This window comes from Scardinius erythrophthalmus, assembly GCF_964197995.2.
Source record: "Scardinius erythrophthalmus genome assembly, chromosome: 4".
Lineage (NCBI taxonomy): Eukaryota > Metazoa > Chordata > Actinopteri > Cypriniformes > Leuciscidae > Scardinius > Scardinius erythrophthalmus.
The window spans coordinates 11013653-11039865 of record NC_138224.1 but is presented as its reverse complement, the minus strand read 5'-3'; the positions used below and the strand labels follow the sequence as shown (position 1 = coordinate 11039865).

At 38.5% G+C, this 26213-nt stretch overlaps 1 protein-coding gene across 1 annotated transcript; it reads right to left on the bottom strand.

The window, feature by feature from the left end:
• Window positions 1-25531, bottom strand: pdzrn4 (PDZ domain containing ring finger 4; the record flags this gene model as incomplete). The annotated part of the gene is made up of 8 exons (XM_081362752.1): window positions 1-1599; window positions 1692-1784; window positions 2160-2261; window positions 3183-3245; window positions 4641-4739; window positions 7097-7199; window positions 8140-8387; window positions 25463-25531. 8 exons carry the CDS (start codon window positions 25529-25531, stop codon window positions 1-3), a joined length of 2376 nt encoding a protein of 791 aa, XP_081218878.1.
• Between the last annotated feature and the right edge of the window lie 682 nt (window positions 25532-26213).

The window sequence follows — 26213 nt, the reverse complement described above, 5'->3', positions numbered from 1 at the left end:
CTAAACTGTGGTGACTGAAAGGAAGGCGTTGTGAACTTTGGTGCCCTCAGGTGCTCGTGCTCCATGGCTCATGAGCTCTTGAATGGTCATCCAATTGTCAAGGATCTTCTTGTTTCGTTTCTTCAGCATCTTCTTATGGCTGAGCTCCAGAATGCTGACTTCCCCACTTGCCGACCCCATGGTCTCCTTGAGGCACTCAAGCCGGCTCCTCTGCATGAACTCCCTCCTGCGTCGCTGTTCTCTTGCCCGCGCCAGCTGCTGCTTGCGTTCTTCTTTGCTCCAGTACCGCCCCATCTTCAGCTCGCTGACTGCGTCGTCATCTGTAGTCATCCCACCGCTGCGCTCCTCCCGGATCCGCAAGGCTCGTTCACGTAGGATACGGTCTCGTGCGGGCCGACGTGCCACATACCTGGTTCCGTCTGCTCGCACTTTAACTTTCCATTCAATTCGGCCAGGTTGTGAGGATCCAGGCCGTCCACGGAGGCTGAGGAGGCTAAGCTGGCTCTGGGAGTATTCCAGAGAGGAAGAGGAATGTTGTTGTAGGAGCTGTAGGTAACTCTGGTAATGGCGTGTGCTGGGAGGCTGGGTTGTTGTGGTGGTGCTGTGGTAGGGCGAATGGTAGTGCTGAGCGGTTGCAACCCTACTACGGTTTCTTTCTTTCTCACAGCGCTCGTCATCAGCAGGAAGCGCTGGGTCTGACTCCGAGGGGTTGCTGGGGCTTTGTTCCAAGCTGCTGGAGAAGGCCTGGCTGGGTCCTTGTGAACCGGGACTGGTGATGGGGGTCTGTAAGGGTGGTGTGGAGCTGGTGTATGTATGGCCACGACTGTAAGAAGGGCTACTTTGGCTGGGTAAAGACAAAATGGGACTGTTGTAGGGACTCTGCAGGTGTTGGGTACTCCGCAGGTTCCTCTGATTGGTCAGGTGGACTCGACGCTGTAGCGAATGGTCGGGAGATCCTTCTGTTCCCAGTGGAGTTGAGCGGGAACTTTCGGCTGTATTGTAGGCACTAGAGCTGTCTTTATCTCTGAGCTTCTCACTTTGAAGTCTCTCAGGATGCTCGTTTATATCTGCAAGCTTGCCACGGCGCAGTCGACTTTCCTTATCCGTTCGGGGCGAGTCGTGCTTGCTCCTGCGCAACTGGTGGGCTTTCATGATGCTCTGGCACTCTAGTTCAATGCTGCGCAGCTCTTCGTTGAGCATGTGCAGCTCCCGTGCCACTCCACTTCCACCCTGCTCCGTCAGGCTACACTCGATAGTACTACTTCGTCTGTAGACCAACCCGCATTCTCCACCATTACGGATCTGGCACTTTAGCTCCAGGAGTTGCTGGAAATGGTCACATTCAACCCCATTCTCGCTCAACCTGCCCTCCTGCCCCTTCTCCTGCCTGGCTAAGCTAACGGTGTCCATAGGAACCAAATGCGAGCCCGCTTCCCACCTGTCTCGAAGTTGTTTTTGAGTCTGTGTTTGGGGATGAGAGAGAAATTCATATTCAGAACTCTCCTCAAAGCTGCATTTCACACCACTGTCCTTCTCCAGAATGGAAGAGGAACATGTTGCTGTATCTGTACTTGCGGAGGCTTCCTCGTGTCTTTTCGACTGGAAAACATGAACAGATACAACCCCTTAATGCATGTCAGAACATAAAGACTTGGTGCTAAGGAACTTTTGGCAAGTATGGTCATACTTACCCACTTTGCTTCCTTTTTCTGTTCTTCTAAAATCTCCATCTTCAGCTCCTCTAGAAAATCATGATGGTCCTCATCGAGCCAGCTTCCATCCATCTAAGAGAGACAAACTCAAAAGGGTTAACCAGTTCTGGACTAACCATTTGGCTGGTTACCACGACTCAGTTAGTGTCAGCTAGTAGATGCCATAGCTACACTATTTGGCTGCAAAAATGCATCTTTGACAGCCATTCAAAATATTTGTCACTGTTTTCTGCCTTTGACATCACAACTGGGTATACTGTAGTCACTATTGAAGGGTTTAACCATCAGCCAATCAACATTTTACTGATATCATTTCACATGGTTTTAGAGAACATGGCATTTATGGCTCAGGTGATTGGCTCAAAATAAATAAATAAATAAAGCCACACAAATAAATCTGTGGTTTTAATGTGCTTTAAGATTAGCAACTATGTCCACTAGTCTCACCTGTCCTTCAGGTCTGGTGACGAGTAACACTATGGATCTGGAATGTTCATTTGAAAGGAGAGCAACAGCCTCTTCCCTGTTCTGTACATCATGACCATTTATCTAGAAGAAACATGGACACAGAGAGACAATTACATACACACAAAGATAATGACAGAGTGTCAGGAATTTCACACCATGAAGTACACTTCATCAGTGACAGAAGTGGAGTAAAATTGCATTTCCTCATACACACCAAAACTAGGCTCCCTGCGTGAGATAACAACCTTCAGTCAATTATGCATTTACTGGGGGAGAGACTTTGCATCGATTACTAAGACTGTCGACTGGGCTGCAGTAGCCACAGCATTTATAAAAAGCGTTGTGGCGGTACACGCCCAGACACACAATTAAGCAGCCTCTGACAGGTGCCGTTCATCTTTTCTTCTATAGAGTAATGGCACTGTCAAAAGAAGATAATAGGGGTGGAGAGAGTGAGACAGACGTGCACTGAACCATTGTATTCATCTCCCTCAATGTTACATCCACAGATGCCTTGCGTCCTTTGTATCTCGTCTTTCTTTATCTTCTTTTGCTCATAAATTCTCCAAACCCCTAACCCTACTGTCTCTGCTGAATGTCACACCAGCTTGGTCTACATTCTGCAAACGCAGATCTAGTCAAAACTGCTATTTAAGAGAAATTTATCATGATGATCCAGTGGCTGACTTCGTTTGTTCAAGATTTGTACAGACACACACACACACACATATACAAATATCCATTATATATTATATTATATTATATTATATTATATTATATTATATTATATTATATTATATTATATTATATTATATTATATTATATTATATTATATTATATTATATTATAGTAAGTAAAGAAAAATCAAATTCAATGTGTTTTTGGACCCACTGTATCTACCAAATAAATAATCAAAAACATCATCTGGATTCATGGGATGGTTGCACGGAGCGTGTGAATGAGCTTGTGTATAGGTGTATAACAAGATTAAATGTATCCCACCTGTAAAATTCTGTCTCCCTCTCTGATGCGTCCATCCCTTGCAGCTATGCTGTTCAGTTCAACCTATCAACAGGACAATAAACATGGCATCAATATGTAAATTGTCATAATTCATCTCAACACACCAGCAATAATACCATGACTTATCACAAAAAGAATTCATTATTGTAACAGATTAATTTGCATATCTGTTCTAAAATGAGAAAAATCTATTCCTTTCAGACTATTTACAAAAGAAGGCAACATAATGCCCCCATATAATATATAAGGATTGGAAGTGAATCCTGAACAGAATATATAAAGGATGTGGAAATATTTGTCTTTTCCCCCTCATTTTTACAAGATTTCTGATTAAAACAACCATATTCTTTATGCATTGTAAGAATTTACATAAGAACGAGGCTGAAAACATCATTGCTGTACATTATACGCATAAATGCATTTTAACTTACTTCCACAGACATGTATTAATAGAACATTTCTGTAGGTTGTTTATAATACATTTTCTGGAGATGATACGAAAAGGAGAAGCAGTTCCCTTCTGTTTGATGTCAGGTGCTCCACATTTACATATCTCTGAGCGAGAAATGGTGTAAGAACAGGCAATATCTGTACAACAAGTAGAATTCTCCCTGTTGAAATGCAGTCCCTGTTTTCAGCCTTTGTTTTCCTTTAGGTGTGTCAAGGTGGTGAGAGGGAAAAAAGTGCCATTTTACTCTCCACAGGAGACAAGAGGGGCGCCATTTCTTACTAATTAAAATCAGCAATTAAAACACTGAAAAAAAAAGAACTGTCTGTATGCAGAATAATTTTCCAAACTTGACTTGATCTCTTCATGCTTGACTCAGTCCTGGTAGACTTTCGTCTGCCATTTGAACTTTGGAAAACAGGAAAATTTTCCATATTAAACACTTTTAATTTCAGTGAAGGAATACAGTGATGTGGAACAATGAGAATGGATCAAACTCAGCTTTTATCTTTTAATTACTTTTCACAAAATTTAAATTGATGTTAAAAAGGGTTTGGTACGGTTAATTTGATTGCCTGCATCAAATTTGATGCTTAGTGCCACATCTTACAGGTGACTTCAACAGAGATCACCAAATTAACATAATAACATTTGTTCTAAAAGCATTATTCGGTTCATTTTCAGTAGATCTTTGTCTGTTAAATTGAACTGGTGCATAAAAATCCACAAAATAGAGTCTGAAACTATAAAGTCAAAGTTTTTCCTTTGCAACACTTGTTTTGTCTGTGAAAGGAGATGATTAACCTTCAAAAAAGGTTGAACTTCAACAACATTACCTATTATACTGTCCATATATATGTCCCGTTTTACAACCCAGACACTAAACATTTTGGAAACATATAAGTAAATTTAAAACCCCCGATTTGTGTGATTTTTTTTTTCCAGCAATAAACTTTAAAAGTAAATGTGTAAAATAAAAAAGTACCCACCTGACCAACGAAAATGGCTGTATCTTCTTCATCATCAGTACGATAACAGAGAGTCAGGCCCAGTTTTTCCTGGCTGTTCATTCGACAGAGTTCAACCTCCTGTAACAAACACACAAAACACACACACACACACACACACACACACACGTTAAGTTTCGTTATCTTTGTGGGGACTCTCCAAAGACATAATGATTTTTCACAGTACAAACTGTATTTTCGATCCCCTAAACCTACCCATCACAAAAACCTTTTTGCATTTTTACATTTTTTAATTAGATTTTAATTCAACCACTATCCTTGTGTGGACATTTGGTCCTCACAATGTACAAAACTCAGACTATTAACTTTATGCTGATTTTACAGGCAGATATTTTCTTATGAAAGCAACTAGAAAATAGCTCAGCTCAGTACGTTTCTCTTCAGTTCAGTTTATTACTTAAAAGATAAAAGCCACCTATAGCTTTTAAACTCCAGCACGAATAGCATTGTTTTAGAGTAGTAAAGTCATCTTAAATGTTTGGCTTCACATTAAAATGAAACAATGACCAGTTCCTTTGGCTACAAATGTGTCCTACAAAAGGCCACCGTGAAATATGATATAATCAAGCAGGCCGAGGGGGTTATATGTCAAGACTGAAGCCTGGTGCAAGTGACAGCGCTGTATTCGAGAGACATTCCCCTGTCAGAGAAGAGCTGTTAGCCACAGCTCAACATACCACTGACACCGGTCTCAGTTCAGTCAAGCAAAACGGCTCATTTATCGGTCGCCGCTCCTGACCGAGCACTAGCATCATACATCAAAAACTCCACCCTCCACATTAACCAGATTTACCACTCCATCTAGGGTTTTCCCTTTTCTTCCACAACCATATACACTGAACTGTCAAGTGTTCATATTTGGCAAATCATTTCTAAAAATGCGATACCAACAAGCTCACGGCAACGTCTGTGGTGTGATATAAAAAGGCGAACTCTTTCTCATATTTCAGCTGAATCTGGGTTACTGTCAGTCCGCACAATGGATGCAGTTCATCACCAGAAGCTTTAATACGGCTTCATATTGATCTGCTCTATAAGCTCAGTGATACTTCATATTTTCTGCAAGTCTATTGTTCAGACCACATGCTCATCAGAAAGGATCAACCGACGTGCCGAGCAAAATAATCCACACAATCTCCCTTAAACTAGTGCGGCAAGCGACGGAACTGGAAAATCATAGTGATAATTTAACAGATCACAGTAGTAATCTAGGATATGTTCCTAAAGCGGTTAGTTTCCTCTTGGCCTGATATGAAAAATTTGCTGGTGATTGACAGAAGTTATCTTGCATGGAAGGGGTTCATCCAGACATTTATCACTGCTTATGCATACTACACATGGCAACTTCAGCACTGTGCAATTTTGATTTTCCAAGAAGGAAATTGTCACAAATTCGCCTACAGAAAAAATGTTTATCATAGATACATCCCAAAATCTCTCTCTTTTGAAGAAACATCTGGTGACAAGCTGTTTTTGTACCTTCAAACAGTCATAATAATATTAATGATTCATTAACACACATGCATTTGTTTTCCAAAATGAGCAAGCGACCCAGTAGGAAAGAACATTAATGTCACTAAAATAAAACTAATTACACCTCAGTGGAGTGTAATGCGCCTGTTTATTAGCCAAAGGAAAAATAGCATCGTTTGAAAGCTCTCCAGCTGTAACATGCTACTTTAACTCATTAATAGCGAAGGAATCTGCCTTTTTGAAACTCTTATTTCTAAAGTTTCACAATTAAATGAACCCAATACATCATTTGATCATACAACTCTTTTAATTCATATTCTTTTATTGATAAAAAGGTAACACTACTATAGCTTTATTTGTTAACATTAGATAATTAACTACATTAGTTAACATGAACTAACTTGAACAATAGCCTACATAGATACAGCATTTGTTAATATCAATTATTGTTAATCTCAACATTTACTAATCCATTTTAGATTAAAAGTTGTATCTGTCAACATTACTTAATTCAGTGTAAACTAACAAGATTTTTTTTTAATTAACTAACATTAAAAAAGATTAACAAATGCTCTAAGAATATCTTGCTCATTGTTAGTTTATAATGGATTAACTGATGTTAACAAATGAGACTTTAATGTAAAGTGCTACTGATAAAATAATAGTACCTAATTTTTGGATAAAATATAAATTATGTGAAGCATGCAATATTGAGTATGAATATTTGTCAAAATGTAAAACAATTTTGTGTGTGTGTGTGTGTGTGTGTGTGTGTGTGTGTGTGTGTGTGTGTGTGTGTGCATTGTATCAACATGCATTAATGTATAATGTAGTGATTCATGCCATCATTGACCATTTGTCATCGGGTCACCCGAGATGAATGTTAACACCAGGTGTATATCACTATATATATATATTTAAAAAATCATTTTTCTTTCACTTACCTCACACTCGAATTCAACTGCCCTGTCCACCTCTGCCTGAGTGCTGGCCACATACTCTGGACAATCATAATATTCATGCTCCATAGTCTGAATGGAATGACAACTAGAGAAAGACAGAACAAGAGAAATGAACTTTATATTAGGCTAAGATTTATTTCTGCAATTTTATTTGCAGAACTACAGACCGACCCGTTGCACTTCTAAGAAGATAACAGAATTTGTTTGTAGTCAGGGGAAGCATGTAATTACAAACAATACTCATTAATCTGTTAACACATCATGCTGGGGTACAATTGCAAATGCACTGTTCCAAGATCCTAAGCAATCTGTGCAAAGCACATACACAGACAAATGAGCTGAATGTTTGATTTTGCTGAGTTGTAGCCAGACAAACAGATTAGCAGCATAAATAAACCCAAAGCACATGCACATAAGGAGCCAAACAATCAGATGTGCCCTATCATCCCCAGACACAAGTCTTATTGGACAAACTCAAGCAGTTGAAAAAGCCGTAAAAGGGCATTAAACACCAAGAGAAACCTCTGTGCCAGCACGTTTGATATTTTAGCACTCCATTAGGTTTTAATCACCCTGTATACTACTCATTACAGGAAATGGATAAGGGAAGCCACTATAATAATTACACATAGGCCCTGGCATGACTTTTATGACAGCAGTGGGGGATATTTTGTGGGGGGGATGAGGGGGGGAGGGGGTTATGGCTGTTGCCTGGTGATGAAGAAATATTTGATAATAACATGTGCTGATGTTAGTATGCGTGGTCATATGGTTAAGAAAGCATCACTCGTTGAGGAAGCATTTGTCAATTTTTTTTATAAAAATAACTCTAAAGTAAATAAATAAATAAACAAATAATGTGTGTATATATATATATATATATATATATATATATATATATATATATAAATTCATAATGTCATTTCTTGTAGTAATGACATACTATAAATAGTACAATTAACTTTACAGGAAGAGGATTAGGTCTGAATCTAAATGTAATTAACGGTGTTGGCAGCATACTGTACCTGTCCGACAGCAGGAATGGGCAGATGTCTGGCACAGGTGGGGTAGTGGGTCTCATCTTAGCCAGAGCCATGATGTGCTCAAAGGTGATGTCCGTCTGAGTACACACGTCCACCACACACACCTCCTGTAGGCTGTTCTGGTTCCGGCCGGAGGGTCCCCGCCTCAGCACCTGCACCACAATGGGTTCCTTTCGCATGGCCTCCACCGTTCCCTCATGTCCAGACTTGGAAAATTCACGTCCATTCACCTAAAGAGAAGAGAAAACCACAAATCGCAATAGATTTATTCACTATTCCAAACCATTTTTAAAAAAATATTATATTAGTTTTATATTCATAAATTAATGTTTTTTTTTTTCAAGAGATTTCCAGATTCTTAAATGAGATTGTGAATGTAGCTCTGATATATGAATTTCATAAGTGACCAAACGTAATCACAGTGACATCTGATATGTTGCACCTGACACCTGTCAAAGCCGCCCCATCAGAATTCACTCACCCGCATCAGCAGGTTCACTGCCAGACCAATTAAATGAGCTTGTTATAAGCTCAAAATACTCAGCCTTTCAACCATTTATTTAAGACAGAATCATACCCAAGGGAACACACAAACCCCTTTACCTTTATGCTGTAGGTCTGCAATATAAATGACATGTCAATACCCTACATGCCGCTGCTGAAAAATATTTTTGTGATTAGTCTTCCATGTGTGAACTTACTTTACTGGTCCACAAACCCAACAAAAATCAATGAAAAGCTAGAAATCAGTCAAAGTGTGTCAGAACGAGACCAGAAAGAGAAGAGATAAACCAGATGAAAGATATATCAAATGTATTTAAACTTAGTGAACGGACAGGGATATCAAACCTTTATTTGGTCCCCAAATAGCCTTAGTATTTTGCAATTCAAAGCAATAAGATTTGAATTTACAAGTCAACCTATTTTGGGCTCATCAGCTAATAAAAAAAAAAAAATAGGTCACATTGTCCACAGTGAGAGTGCAAGTGCATATGATTTATTTTAGACTGAGCAGTTTTTCTTAAGCTATGTGGTAGAACAAGAAACTAGTCTAATTATACAGGGCTTCCTTAAGATTCCTTATCCTCACTTCTCATTGCTCATGGGTGCCACCAACAAAGAGTGGCCTTTAGACCTTTTTCATCTCTTCTTTTGTTTTAGGGGAGCGCATAGCATTTGGCACCTCAGGCTGTCAGGTAAAACTGCTGTTGAACGACCTCAACATTCGACACAACATGACAGGAACCTTTGCTCTCAGACATTCATCAAGTCACACTTGCATCCTGCACTGTTCCTTATGGGAAGACTGAAGAGCAAGTTGGATCTCACCAGATGGGCCAATTAATCCGGTGGTAACTAGGGAACAGTCCAACAGTGCAAACTCAACAGATGTGATCCTCAACTCTGAAAATGATACTTGTTAAAGTTAAATGTATTTAGGCACAACCAAAATGTCTTTTGAAGAAATAAAGGAAACCAAAACATTACACCAACAAAATAATACACCAAATGAGATACCAATACCAATACCACTGAGATATCACTCTTAAGATACATAACGAAGTCACTGAAATTACTGGACTTTAAACATAAATTAAACCTAAAATAAGCATGCCAATGTTGGTTTTCAAGGCTGGCTACTTCTTTTATTAAGATAACAGTTGTTACTTCCAAAGAAAGTGGTATAAAACAGGCATAGTCAATGAATAGCCACCAGAGTAGAAACAGCCAATTGATTTCTATATCTTGTCTAAAAGATCAGCAGGTGAAGAAACTCTGAAGTTCATGTTGGTGAACGTTGATCCACAGCGATATTAATTTAAAGGTCATTAACGTCAATGAAACGTGGCAGTCGCACACCAACGAAGCTTCACCAACCCACCTCCACATTCCTCCTCAATACATGACTCTGAAAAGGTCAGGTGCCAACTGGGTTTGATAACAAGGTCTGGAGCTGGAATGTACCGCAGTCACCTTAGACCTGTCATATTGATTTCAGACTTATAATACCAGCTCTGCCTCAAGAGGACCATGTAGTACATCTGAATGCTGAAGTGGAGGACAGAATCACAGCTAACATCAGTGGTGGAGGGTAAAATATGTGTGTTTATTGTCAGAGCTGTCATATTTGGGTCAGTTCTCGTCAGGTGACACATATCTAGAGGCTTGTTTATTTTCTCCCAACTGAACGATTTTGCACAGGTGAGATAAGCACAAAGAAGTGATAAGACTGCATGTGTGTGTGTGTATGCGCGTGTGTGTATGTGTGTGTTTAACACATGTGGCATGTGAGATAAGAATTGGATGAGAACCTCTTGGCCATACAACCGAACAGTGGAAAATGCAACAGCTACAGGCACATGCACACACAAACAGCATTACGTCAACCCAAAATGTGCCAACTGTTGTTTGGCAAACTGACTGTGGTAACAAAGGATCTAAATAACAATAAAAGCCCAATGAAAAACGCTAGACTACAGTCTTTTATATGGCACATTTGTAAGGGAGTCACACTATGACTTTCTAAACACCGTGAATCCAAAAGGAATAAAAGAATGAGAGCATAATATAGTGAAATCCCACCTGGGAAGTGTCAAGTAATCAGAAAAGGGTATTATGTGTGAGCAAAAACACAATATCTGACTCACGCTCCCATTCACAACCCCAAAAGCATCTTATCTTCGTATTGAGCACATGGCGAAACACCCTGTCACCCATCTATTCACTGCAGGTGCTCAATGACAATGCCACAGAGAAGTCTAATTGAAAAAGAAGACTTTCTCATTATTAGAACTTATCATTTCTATCAAATATCCGAATTTAGCATATTGCTTTAGAGCTCAGACTCTCTCTTTCTCTACACAGCTGCAGGAGTCTATAAAACGCCCGTCGACAACCATCATCTCGCTTTAACTGTGGAAAAGAAACCACTCTGTCACAGTCTGTTATTATTCTAATTCATTTTCTTCCTTAGATTTACTCAGAGACTGATAACTAACTCTCCATGTCGTTAACTATTCAGATATTCAAAAAGAGACTATTAACTATTTGCATATGCTATTTTCCATGTCGTCTCTGCACTGATTAATCAATGTGGCAAGAAATTAATGAGAGGCAATTAGTACCCTGACGAAACGCATGACTGAGTGAGAGATCAGTAGAGAAAAAGAGAGAAAAAAACTGCAAAGACTTTCTGTATAAGTGAAATTTGGTGCAAATTACTGTTGATGTGTGGCAGCAAAAAGGGAGTTTTGTCTCATTACAAGTATAATCCAAGCATACTAAATAGACTGTAAACAAACAACAAATTGAGCATATCAGTCATGATAATAACTCGGGGTAATTAATTAAAATCACTACAGCTACGCCACATACCCATATTATTCACCATTATGAACTTGGTGTGAAAATGATTAATTTGACAAATCTTAACTCTTTCCCTGCCATTGCTGGAATTTTTTATTTAAATTTTTTGTCATTTATGACCGTGCTTGGCGAAGTATTCCGGCAATCCATGTTTTCACAGTCATATGGTAGGGGCGCTATTACACATCTTCTGTTTTTTTGTTTGTTTTGTTTTTATGAAACTTACCCACATTTAAAGGTATAGCGGAGGATTTTCCCGAATTTTAGAAAAGAACCGCCCTCTCCACTTTTTGAAAAATGCACATGCGCAACACTCTACCTGCTCCCGAGAGGGAACGCCTATTAAACGTGTGCACGAGAGAGCATGCACGAGCTAATCATAGCTTACATTAACTTTTACTAGCAGTGATTTTAAATGGATTTCTCCAAATAGCATGCCAAACTTTACCTGTCAAGTAGAAACTTCGCGACTGAGGCATCAGTGGGAAGCCCAACCTGTGTTTTGAGCGCACGCCATCGTAAACATATCACTTTACGTAAACATATCACCAGAATGATTGACACTTAGGAGGACCAATAGTCTTGATGATCCACCCGGAAAAAGAAAATCCTCCGCTATACCTTTAAGTGTTGATAAAAAAAAAAAAAATGAATGAAGCTTTTAGGGAAACCAGTTTGAAAACAACTATTTTTGCAATTCCTTTGGTGATGCTATTACAACCTAACACCACTACAAACTTAACCATTAATTATTCTTAACCTAATTATACTATATAAATAAGAAGCAACTTCTAGAACGCCGTAGGCACCTGCAAGCACAGCCCCTCCCCCACTTTGTCATTTTTCAACATACATCACATATGCACAGTATTCCCACATCAGTATCTGTGATTACACAGTATCACCATAGAGATTCAACCCTCTCTACTGCCATTGCTTATGCATGTGCTTTTGTGTTAAATTAAAATTCCTCTTTAGGGACAAAAAATTACTCCTCAAAGAGGTTTTCAGCAGCAATATGCCACTGACTTGTTCTGTGGGAATCAGGCAGTGGGAGTTTGACTACACAACACAACGATGACAGAGTTCACCCTGCAGGGAAATGTCTACCTTTCGCAACATAATTAAATTCTCCATTAGCAACAACCTTGGGTTGATCCTCCAAGCTAAACAAATGCATCTCATTCTTCTCTATTTTCAGGTACAAAAATAAATAATGCATTTGAAATAACAGGCACATATATCACAGAGAGCTGTGTGTATGTGTAACTAATGAGTCCTTCAGCAGAACCCAGCCATGGATGACATGGGTTATGACAAACTGTGTCAACAAAATGCTTATTTAGCCTCAGTACATCAATACAATAACCTGATGCAAGCACTCTCCATAAGCACGATCATACTGCATGCTGTCATGGACTACATCATGTGTACTGAATCTAGATGTAGGGAATTGTTTTTCCATTGCTTGTCAACAGGAGTGTGAATAAATGAAATGTTCTCAGATTGATTTTTGACAGGGTTGTGTCTCTTTGTCCACATGTTGCCTGCACAATTTCCAGGCCTTAAACCGAAGTGTCGCAACATGTCCGGGCTTGTTGCTCTTCCATGGTCACTTATATATTTAATTAGGGTTTCTTTGGCACTTGAAATTGGTTTCCCAAAAACTCCCCCCATCTGCCATTGGTCAGAAAAACAGATAGTCCCGCCCCAAACTCATGCCATTGGTGGAGCCGATGTTTCTATATTGAGCTGGTCAGGATGTTCAAAAAAAATTAGAACCACATACTATCATGCTACTCTTTTTACCATCTTTCTATGGCAGAAATAGCTTGAGTAGTACGAAGGTATGTGGATCCAAATTCAGCAAATGTTTTGATAGGAGAAAGCATTTTCACACTGAAAAAAAAATGCACACTTTAGCTTTAAATGCCAGCCTTCAAAATCACTGATCCTTATTGAAGCAAAAAAACTGGACCAAGGCCTGAATTTAGCTATTGGTTTTGCTTTGCAGTCGAGTTCACTTCAAGGTTCACCAATAAATGTCAGGGCGAAAATTCTGTGGAACAAGCCAACATTAATCATAACCACCATGAAAATAACACAAGGCTATGCAATACAACAATACAAGTGAGAGTGACCTAAGGTTCAGGGCTAAACTTGCCCTTTTTTTTGTACATGCACTCACTTGACCTAATGCTGAAAATTTTGATTGTTCCTGAAAGGCAATGAACCTGGTGTCTTGGCCTTAAAATGTTTGAGAAATCAGTCAAGCGAGCCAAGGAGAGTTATGGGTACTGCAGTCAGGCTGAGAGAGAGCAAGAGAGACAGATCTGAGGGTGATTTGTGGTTTCAGTGGGTATGCTTCATTATTTTATCTGATTTCGCTGGCAGGAGTGTCCCACCATGCCTTACTAATGACTTTAATGAAGGACTCTGCTCTTGAGAGATACCAGCTCTGTTCCAAAGCCTATGAGCTAATTCACTACATAATAAAAAAGGCATGGGACCTCATAAGCGACAGATTTGGAACGCTCTAGGCAACTCAACAAATTAACAAACATTTTATTTCAATAGAGTTTCATGTCAGCTTGTTGCTGGATAAAATAATAAGTTTGTAATTACTAAAAAACTATTTTTTGCTCATTTCAGTATTGAAATGAATTTTTGACCTTCCTCTGGCTTCATCAACAATCTTGATTTTCATCACAATGCAATGCATTCTGTGGTTGCCTTCAAGGATGATCATACTATACTTTTCATTCCATTAACTTCCATTCATACGCATAAGAATGCAGGAGACAGGAAACACAGTTCAAGCGAATAAGTTCAAGTTTGGTGAACTCTGACCTGCAAATTTGTATCATGTGAAGATGTGTGACCAACAAAAGATTGTTACGCCACAGTGTGACCTTTTAGCTGAATTAAAAGAATGCAAATTTTAAATCTGCAGGATTGCAGTGTTGCAGTAGTAGATTGCAAATGTTTACATTTTTTTATGTTAAATCAGCATTGATTGTTTGATACGTTGAATTTTTTTTTTTTTTTTTTTTAGGTGACCGTTGCAGTGTCCATAGAAATTTTGTGTGCTCAAAGTCTAGTGTTAGGATTTTAAAATGAAAACTTTTCTTCTCAGCTCTCAACACGGGGATCAAGTTGGATAATGTCCTCTGAGTGAAAACTGTAGTACTAGTGTTCTAGTAGAGACAAACAGTCTAAATAGTGCCTTGTATTCCACGGTGAACTTCATGTGTCTCCCTCTCAGACTGACTTATAGATGTGGTGCGTCCAGTGCCAGAGGCTTATTGTCTGTTACTTCCTCCTACACACATTAGACACAGATTAACCTTACATCTGCCATCATTACAGGCAGGAACACCACAAACAATAGCGATTTGAATAGATAAACACACACACACACACACACACACACACACACACACACACACACACACTATGTTCCAGGGAATATTTAAATTAAATCAAGGCAGGGATACAGTAACTGCTTTCTAATCTGATGTATGTGAGTTCAAGAGGAGGTCAGAGCCTTTACCACAGCAAGTATTCAACAATGCATAAAGTTAATTTCTGAATTCTTAAGTTTTATACTAAATAACTTGAGTGTGGCCTAGCACATCAATATGACAGAAAGGCTTCTGTCGCTGTACTTTTCGCCTATAAAAGCACAATTGTTGTTGCACACTTGCGTGCCATCTCTTAACGAAAACATACTAATCAAAGTCCCTCCATCCACATGATTATGTGTGAATCTTTTGTCCTGCATCCCACTTTGTGGATCCAAAGCCTGATGAATGCGTCTGGCAGTTGCGCGTGGGTTGGCACGGGTCTTCATGCTCTGCGTGTAGTTAATGCACCACTACAGGTGTGGCACATGGCACCCGCCACCACACGGCCAAAACCGACATCTGCTCCCCATCAAATCTGAAGCCGAATATAAAAAGTTGAATCCAATAACCAGATATTTTAATGTGAAAACCTGCACCTTCTGAGTAAAACCAGAAACATTGTGCGAGTAGTTTAATGTGTGAACGACAGATTTAAATCAAAATATGTCAAACTTTTAATGAGCTACCAGCCATGAGATTTTTTTTTTCTCTGCCTTACTATGTGTCTAATTCCCGGATCTTCATGCCAATTAGCATTGTTTCTCAAGTGTGGAGTTGGATTTGGCTCTCAAGGGAAGAATGGGAAAAAAATAATGCACGCCTTCACACCTGAACAGTCTTCAAGAGCACATCAGATGTGTGTGAATGGACATCCAAACACGCACGCTTGCTTGAAGATTGTCTCTGACGCACACAGCCACATAATGCACATCACACTGAGATGTTTTGCAGTGCAATTTAGCTCTATTCAGTATGTCGACAGTCAGTCAGCTCCTGCTTTTACAGTTGCTCAACGGATGACTTGGAGTATGAATTGGGCGTAATTGGCTAATCAGAATATGGAAGAATTTGAATGAGCAGATAAAAAGACTCAATATTTTTCTTAGGATAATGCAAGGATAAGGGTGACACATTTGATTCCATTCATTATTCATCAATGTAGACTTATTCAATTATTATATTAATTATATGATGTTATATTATATTATATTACATTATATTTTGAATAGTCGCACTTTTGACTCCTCTAATTATTTCTAATGTAGATTTATTTTGTCAATTTATTAGATTTATTCTAAATTAATACACCAAAAAAGTTTATTTGAAATAAATAAATGTTAGACTCCATTCAATATTTATCAATGCATATTTAATAATATAATATAATATAATATAATATAATATAATATAATATAATATAATATAATATAATATAATATAATATAATATAATATAATATAATGTAAACAAAATATAATATAATATAATAACAAATAAATCGCTTTTAAACATTTATGGAGTTCAAAGAAATTGTTCTCATTTAAGACAGTTTAAAACTGGGTTTGAAATCAACATACTTGCTTGAATAAACAATAATAATTCAATAAGCTTATAACCCTGATATCCTTAATATATAGCCCCTGTGACAAATAGACCCCATCTCTTCTATATGCTTTAATAGGCCAATGCTGCATATCAAAGCACACAATAGGACATAAAAATTCAAATTTCCAAGAAACGATCTGCTCTAAGACTTGAACCCTACTGATGTTACAGAGAGCAGATCTGGTTACTGAGCGGAGACACCACGGCTTGCCCCACAGATGGGCCGCTTGATACTTAATACGCAAACGGACGGCGCAAGAGACCTCCGAGAGCTGCTAATGACTTTTCAAGCACACTAGAAACCCAACTCAAGTTTGATAGTGTCACAGTATTGAATGAACATACAGAACCTGTCCAAGACGTGCAAGTTTAGACTCATTGACCAAAAAGACCCGAGTGACAAGCAATGACAAGGGGAATCAAGGACATATGAGATCTACCAACCCGATCTCACGGCAATGCGTACGTATTTTACGAGGTGGCTAATTCATACGAATTCATACCTCACTCGTACGAAAAATTTCGCAAAAATCTTACATACTTTATGAGTTGCCCAATTCGTATGAATTGGTATTCGTATACCCCTGACCCCGCCCCTAAACCTACCCATCAAATTGTACGAATTCATACGAGTGAGGTTGTACGAATTCATACGAATTAGCCACCTTTTACTCATTCGTACAAACTGATCGTGAGGTGTTGGATCTACACGATTTACACAATTACATACCAGTCCAACACATTACAACCAAACACAGATATTAATGATTGGGTGGGACTTTTAGAAAATAAACAAACACATTTTTAACACTCTTACTGGTTTAGAATTGTCTTTTTTTTTATATGTAGCCTATCTGATGGTCTTGAACATTTCCACTTCAATGTCATTTCCACCACAAATTTTGCACATGACAATGGAAATGTAATCAAACATTTTGATTACCGCTATTGTTCATGGTTAGTTCATGTTAACTAATGTAAACAAATGAAACCTTATTGTAAAGTGTTACCAGTTAAATTTCAAGTTTTACTGTGGAAAAGGGTGAAATCTCAACCTCTCAGACATAAAAGTTTGTAGTTAAAGAAACCCCTGACTACAAGTTCAACACTTGCACTCATAAGGAATGTTTGACTGATATCAGCTTATCATTGTTGTTGAATAAAGGTTGTCGTGGTGTGCTTGTGTCAGACTCAGAGGAAATGACCTGGGCCAGTTTGTGTCTCACACTGACAGACTGTTACTCACACAGGGGGCCGGGGCCAGCCAAGAGGAACAGACAGGAGCAGTGACCTCCCTGTATATGTGTGTGTGTGTGTGTGTGAGACTGATGAAAGGTGAAATGTGTCCAATCCTGTATGCTACTGCCAGATGTAAGACAGCATGTCTGCAATGACAAGGTCTCTCTCCATTCTTCATCTCCATATAACAGTCCATTCAAGTGTACTAACAGTGTGAAGTTGACTCTGATAAACATTGCAATTTCAGTATCCCATAATTCCTCAGCCTTCTGCTCACTGTTTTCTCACAGAAAATGTCTCACCTTTGGAAGAACAAAAGAAGAGACAGAAAGTGAGTCGGGGGAGGGGTATCATCCCTCATTTCACGTGCCGTACAGAAACAAAACGCCCGACATCTATTTCTGTGCTTTAACCTTGCACACACAGATGCTTCATTAGCCTATTTGATCCATACCAAGTAACTGTGATACTGGGCTGAGCTGCAGCACAGATTGTTTTAATATCGCAGATACATCACACATAACCAATAAATTAACTGAATTTGACTGAAGAGCTCTTGAACTGTAATTCTCCACGATACACTGGCAGCTGCACAACAAACATGGTATTTCCTCCTTGGGTCCTCGGCCAGATGGGATATTAAGAATTGTCTAGCTAGAGATGTACCTGCTAATTGTATGTTAATTACAAATGGATCAATCCACTATCCTCCAGTGCACTATAAACCTGCTATATAGACCCAATCAATGTAGAACAAATCAACGCAAAACAACCTAATTTAAAGTCAATGTGTATTGCCATTTGAAACCCATTTTAATAGCTAGATGTATTTAAGATTGAAATCTAATATTAAGCATGGAAACATTTTTTTTTTTTGGTTGGTTTTATCAATAGGAAATCAATTGTTATCTACCTTGTCTAAATAGCTTGATAATGTGGCACTAAAAACAAAACTTTACAAGTGAATTAAAGCATCACAACATTGTTGTGAAAAAAAGAAAATTGTGTTAAAAAGTTTTTGTTTTTTTTTTAATGCTAGATCCATCACACTTGTGTTTCATTCGTGTAGCACCCATGTGTGACGGAGGTGTAATCAGCCCCTTTTGACTTGGCAAGTGGGCCGACTCAAAGAGGACTACATGATGAAGTAAAGACAAAACTCCATAACTTCTTATAATTACCAATCAGCTCTGAAGCCCAGCACTAATTACACACCAGTGTGTCTAGGGCAGACAAGCAGGTCATCTCCTCTGCGGTTCCAGACAAAGAACTTTTATTATCTCTTCTGCTGAAATTAGACTATGATTGTTTTAAGATTGAAAGAGAGACCAGGATCAGTTTAAGGATATAAAACGACAAGTTTGGGACAAAGGAATTTGATGTTCACATATTTTTTTATGCATCATCATCATTTTTAGCTTGTTTGGACTTCACAGTTTTAAAATGGAATTAGCAAATGAGTCTGTTCTGAAAGGGAAAAACGATGCTACAGTAAACGCAAATAATAAAATGCTCCTAAATGCAACCAAAAAGTGCAACCAAAAAATAGAGTTGTGAGTTAAACCCTATGCAATAACTATCCTCCAGAATGGCTGATGCAAGGTAGATTTTAGCAAGCTCGGCCACAGGTGGTGTATAGATATATACATATACATATATATATGGGAAAAATTGAGAGGAGAAAGAGGGGCAGATAGTAAAGACCTTCAATCAGAGAGTCTGGCTGGTCGAGTGGGTTTGCTATACATATGTAAAGGTCAAGCCTGCACTTTTTAAAATGAAATAACACAAAAAAGAAAAGGTCACCTCATCATTTCACTTGAGACAGTCATAAAGGAAGCAGATCAGACAAAAGTGTAAAATCTCATGAAACTCAATCCACTGAGCGGTAGAGACAGTAACAGCAATAACAATGACTCTGTTGGGACTTCTTTTTACAGTCAATGCTATACAACTTATAAAAATCCATAGAAATGAGTGCAACCTTACACCAATATATAAAAATTGTGGCCGATACCAATAAGCCGATTTGTTTTAGTTAATGTCGATAACCTTTAAATAGACAATATTAACATTCTATGCTATCTATACTGAGTAAATTAATAATGTACAGTAGCACTAAAACTACAAGTGAATTTATAACATTGCAATGAAAAACAAATATTCATTTTGTGGTATGCTGCAGATTACCTTTAACAGTGTTAGTATATAATCAGTGTTTTAAAGATTAACTTGAATGTTAGATTATGACAAAGGTAATCTAAATGTAAAAATAGAGGAAATAAGCATGCACAATTAATTATCCAATATCAAGCCATACAAACTAAGAATCATTTTTTAAAAAAAATCAGAATTTCTGCCAATAACAAATATGGTACTGAAATGTGATGCATCGCTAACAAAAGTGACTAATTTCATTAAATTTATTCAACAAATATGTAATTAACTGGATGCACAGTTATGAAAATTTTGTCCGATGTCGATAACCGATAATTCTTTATATTTGAAAGCCAAAAACCGATATATTGGCTGATAAATCTACATTTTTATGAGAGCCTGATTACAAAAACAAAAGTTTAACCATTAAATGTCCCAAGCACACAATTAGTTAGCCTATATGACACACTTGCGCTGCATATGTTGCACTGTAATTTCCTTTTTGAAGTGATCTCAATCATATTTCAAGCAATTCAAAACCATCATGGTGAACAGTACGCATCTGTGTGCTCAGTTGAAGGAAATAATTTTTATTTTATTTAATAATCGGCTTTAATATATCGGCCAAATTTCCTTATTGTGCCGATAACGATAAAAATGAACATATATCGGCCGATACCGATATGGTGGCCGATATATAGTGCATCCCTATAATGAACTCTCATACATCTGTTCATGTGTGCTTTTGAAATTTGAGATTACCTTGTATATATATTCACATGAAGTGTAAAAAAAGGTATGCAGTAAACATGAAACCATACACACAGCAGTAGGTAATACGGTGCATCTGGTAAGGAAGATCAGTGGCTGTGTAAATGACATGAGACAGAGGTTTAGATGAGGTCATCTGCTCTCTTTCCAGATCAGGATGAAAATATGTGAAATATGAAAATAAACTCCGCATCTGTTATTTCACTAAGGGAGAAAATCACCTGGACCACTAAGAGCGTAAAGTCTATTTTTAGCCATAATTATGCAATCATTCCATGCATGCTAGAGCCAAAAAGAATGATATGGGTTTTAAATGGGATTTCCATGATATGCACACACACATCCACACACGCTTCGCCTGGGCTGGAGTTGGCAGGGTCTGGTGATATGATCACCCCAGGGCCTGTGCTATCTGACAGGCTTATCATCCAACACGCTCACAAGATCAATCAAAACTACATGTTTCTCTGTCTTTGCCTTCTTTCGCTCCACACCCATCGCGTTTCATCAGCAAGGAGCATCATTCAGAGAAAGGCTCCGGGACAGGAAGATGGATGAGAGTGTTCTGAGAGAGAGACAGAGGACGTGGCCCAACAGTGACGATGCCAATAAGAGAGACCTCGGTTCAGGCAGGAGTGTGAAGCATCCTTACACAAATACACACTCGAAACTCAATCTAACACTCTTCACAAAAGCCAGTTCCTTTTGGCAAGTCTCTCTAAAGGTTGTCCTCCATCTGGAGACCCATTAAACTTGAAGGCTGTGATACACTGACTGCCCAATTCACTCGCACAGATCCATATGGCTGTTAGCGCTCTCGGGACCGACATTTCATCTGACCCTCGGTGGCCAGGGGGTGCAGAGGTAAACTTGTGCCAGCTTTTTCCATGTAAATTAAAAATCTAATTTTAATTTAATCGAGAGTTTGGAACAGATTTTTTAGAACAAGGTGAATTACAAATAATTCTAAATTTGGCCCATGCAAATTAAAGCTGAGGATGTGATTTCTTCTTGTAAATATTTTCTGTTTTTCATTATATCTCTGAATCTGTTGGATCTATAGTTGCTAAAAATGAATGTCTGAGTGAGAGTGAGTGAGTGAGTGGGAGGTGAAATCTCTCAGTCTCCTCCCGCTGATCCACAGACTGGAAATTACACAGAGCATCTGTCCCCATACGGGCTCCTGACCATGGCCGTAAAATGCACTGCTCCCATGAGCCTCAGCACTTCAGCTGAGTTTAGAGTTTTAGAGATTACCGAGGAAATAAATACATTAACATCCAGTTTTGATCAAATTTACCATTTGTTAACAACATTAAGTTTATTGCACTTTTTTGACTATTTTGGATTTAATGCTGATGAAGAAAATGCTGAAACTCTGAAAACTCATTAAATTGAGTAAGACCATTTATAGTGTTATATAATCAAATAGTTTAAAATATATCCATTTATTTACAAAAGAAATTACTGCTACACTGTAAAAAAAAATCTGTTAAATTTACGGTAAAAAACTGGCAGCTGTGGTTGCCAGAAATTTACTGTAAAAAATACGGTAGCAACATTTTAAGTTTTACAGTCTTAACTTAAATTTACAGTAATTTATTTTTTTATTTCATTATCTGATTTAATGTTAATTTACCGATTTATTGAAGTACTAATGTCTGTTTTGTACTATTGTAATACACTAACAACCACCAATCTCAGTGGTGAAGAGAGGGTTAGGCTAACCCTAACCCACATAATGAATCAAAGCTCATCACAAGCAGCTTTTCCACAAGTTGAGAAAGTTAATACTAATATTAAGAGGCGGCACAGTGTCATTCACACAAACACTAAACACCATCATGTTCACAAACATAAAATAAAAAAAAATGCAATAAACATTAATTTAACAACATTAAATGTGACATAAAACAAAGAAAAACTATGAAGAAACATAGTTATTAAAACAAAAATACATAAAATGTGAAGTGTCACGCAGGGAATTGTGGGAATATCAATTTACGTTTTTTCACTGTAAATTATACAATGACTTGTTCTTTTTCACTTCCAAAAACAGTAAATTTTACGGTAGTAGACTGTAACATGACATTAAATGTACGGTTAGATCTATCACAGTTATTCACCGTATATAGTACGGAAACTTCCTGTTAACCAATTAACAGTTTTTTACTGTAACAGTCTTTTACCGTTAAATCCAAGGATTCACATAATTTCTTTCCATCCTTTACTGTTAATGTTTACAGTTTGTTCAATAAAGACATGAAATACCTTTTCCCAGCAACTGTATATTAATAAACATCCACCATAATTTAACCTATACCTAACTGTCTCATGTGTATTTGCAGTCTTGTTTTTTACAGCACTGCAGGAAATAACACTTTTTCCCCCCTCAAAAGCTGTCATTTTGAAAGGTTACCTAATACAATTTAGTGTTTACCTCCCCCACAAATCATGTCATCTATAATAAGACTTTAAATGACATCACATTTTACATCATGATGGATAAACAGCAGCCAATCACAGAGATTTGCCAGCCAAATTAAGGTGAAATAGCTCAGATCTTACAATCCAAAACCTGATCTTGCTGATGGAACACAAACACACAGCTAAGTCCTCTGAGACTGAGAGTAAGAAAGAGCGAGGGAGAGAGAGTACGGGAAGTCATTGTAATGTGGCTAACAAAGAAAGAAGAATACATTTCCATGGTGAGCCCGTTGAGGGGCGAACACTCACACTAAACTCATAAATCTCACAGACCACCGGGGCTAAAAAGGCTGTGCTGCCAAGAATAGTGTCAAAATTGTCAAGGGGCGTGAAATTGCAGTGTAGGCGTGTGTTTGTGTTTATTCATGTCCGCTTGTTGTTGTGACTTCAAGAGTAACGCGGTGCAACATCTTCTTTGATTTCTTCTTGCGAACATAAAAGCTCAAAAATTTAAATTGCTGAATACCAGAAAAGGAAACATCTGAGGCAACACTTCCTTGACACACTTTCTTTTCAGCTTGGGAATTTACTCCACGGAGAGTAGATCCAGATTTCCTTTTCCTTTCAACCTTCCTTAGTACCTTCATCCTTCCTGGAGACATTGCACTATTTCTTTCTCTTCCCTTTCTGGTTTTCTTCTATTGAAAGTTGCATTCGGCTGCTAAAACACCAAAGGGACCAACATGTGACATATAAAAAGTCATCTCATGTCAAGAAAAAAAGCTAACCGTAACCCGCCAGACACACACACACAATGTCTAGGGTATCAAATGTCTTGGGTGTCAAAGCAGCAGCACGCCACTGGAAAAACGATGCCAGCCCCTCTTCACTCTATAGTGCCACAAAATAGCAAGCGTGTGTACAAGATTCGCAATCATAGGTTGTACCTCACTGCTGACAAGTCACTCTAAACACAAGCCCACTGTTTGAACCAGTAGAGATCAAACTTCTTTAACCTCAGCTCAGCCACCGACAGGGATAATCTCCCAGATTGGCATCCACACAGACAAAAGGCACGTTTTAACATCTAATTAGGGACCAAAGACATTTTGTACAACAGCTTAATGAGGCTGCGATAAGAGTATCATGAAAATATTATTTGGCACGCTTGATGCTCGGAAAGGAGCAGGGACTCTGACCTCCTGTGCAGCACTGGAACGTGGGTAATTCTCAACTCAGAGAGGAGCGGATCCAGGGGTTGAGCCAGTCTCAGACTAGCATCAACCTTGAACATTAGTGATGACCAAAAAAGCTAAAGCGTATCCCATTGTAGCATTGAACATTGTGCTATTGTGCAATCTGTTGCGGAGGTCCAATGGGTGCCAACTAAAGGTTTGGAAATATAGTGATATTATTCAGTGATATAATAAGCTACATAAATATGATATATCATGATGAATGTTCCTTCTGCAACTATTTGAAATGGTCTTTAATCAATTCTGGAAATCGCACCTTATCAAGGCTTGCTTCCTTCTTGCAGCTCTCACTTGCAGCTACATACCATAAAGACAAGTTTCACCAGTGTGTGCAATCCCAAATTCTCATCCTCCTACCTGCAAGCATCTTGTACAACAAGAATATTAAAAAGAATACTAGCACAGTTGTAAAGGGTGTGTGCTGCAAAACTTGCTTTGATCCCTGACAAATGCTTCCAGGTAAGTCCCCAATGCAGTTGGGGATTCATCACACACAACAAACAGTTCTCCTAAAGAACTCTTCCCACAAGACTGTGCAGATCCATAAAATTGGACAACTACTAGAATCAAACTAAAAGTCTTAGAAGACACTTCTCAAAACGGCACGTTTGAAGACTCATGGGCAAGCATTCCGACATGTAGCTTTGGGCAACCAGAGTTTGAATCCCAACTTGTTGTCCTTTCCATTCCCGCCCACCTCAATCTCTTCCACTTCGCTTTCTATCCACTCCCTGATTGTTGTTATCAAATTAGGGCAAAAAGGACAATAATAAATCTTTAAAACACAACATTTTTACCCATCGAATACTTGTAGGGGTACTTGTAGTGTCCTGTAACTTGAAACAACTGGTCCTACTGGCTCCTGTTATTCTCAAGTTGCTTTGGATAAACGAGTCTAAATTAACACTGTAAAGGATCCATTCTGAATCTGAATGAGTTGCAGAGAAAAGATTGTGAAGAAATGTCTAGAGAAGGTGAAAACTTGTGTTTTAACCCATGGAAATCCCATCTGATCTTATAACTCAACTTCACAAGGGTCTCAGGATATTCCAGAGTGGGTTAAACAAGTCGACTTACCTGGGAAATCTCGTAAAGCAGCTTGTAGTGCTCCTCTCTCTTCTGCAGCGAGCACAGGTTACAGCCCATCTCGCCGTCGCGGGTCCCCCAACAGATCTCTGGCAGTAGTGCACGCAAACAGGCACCCTGGGGATTTCCCTCAAATGTTGAGTAACGTCTTTCATCAGTGGGTACCTTTCACCCGTTCTTCTTTGTGTAAAAATCACGCATTGACCAGGCTGCCTGATGTAGCAGAATTCCTTGTGAATGACTGTGTGTGTGCATGCATCGTACCCCCTCGATCTCCTTGTGTCTCTCTCATCCACACTAGCTGACTAGCAGTCATCCACACACGCTGTACTAAACCCCTCTTCATAGAGACACACCCCCCTTATCTCTCTCTCTCTTTCTCTCTCTCTCTCAGTGCACATGACTACACCTACTCTAGCTCATGAATAATAATGAGTATCTGTTGGATATTCATTAAAAGATGATGTAGAAGGTGCTGTGACTGTGTTAACTGGGTATTTATCACAAGGCATTAAATAAGGTAGTAATGACCACCAACTAAACAACTACAAATACATCTCACATTCAGGTAACCCTAATTTATTTATTGATTGATTGATTTATGTTGTTTTTTTCACAGTCATTAGAGAGCATGCAGTATTTCAAGAATAGGGATCTGACTTGTGAACCGAGAATAAATACTTTCTGTTTTCAATATTTTCAGTCAAGTGTGAATTATTGTTGTCTAAAGGGATTTCAACCA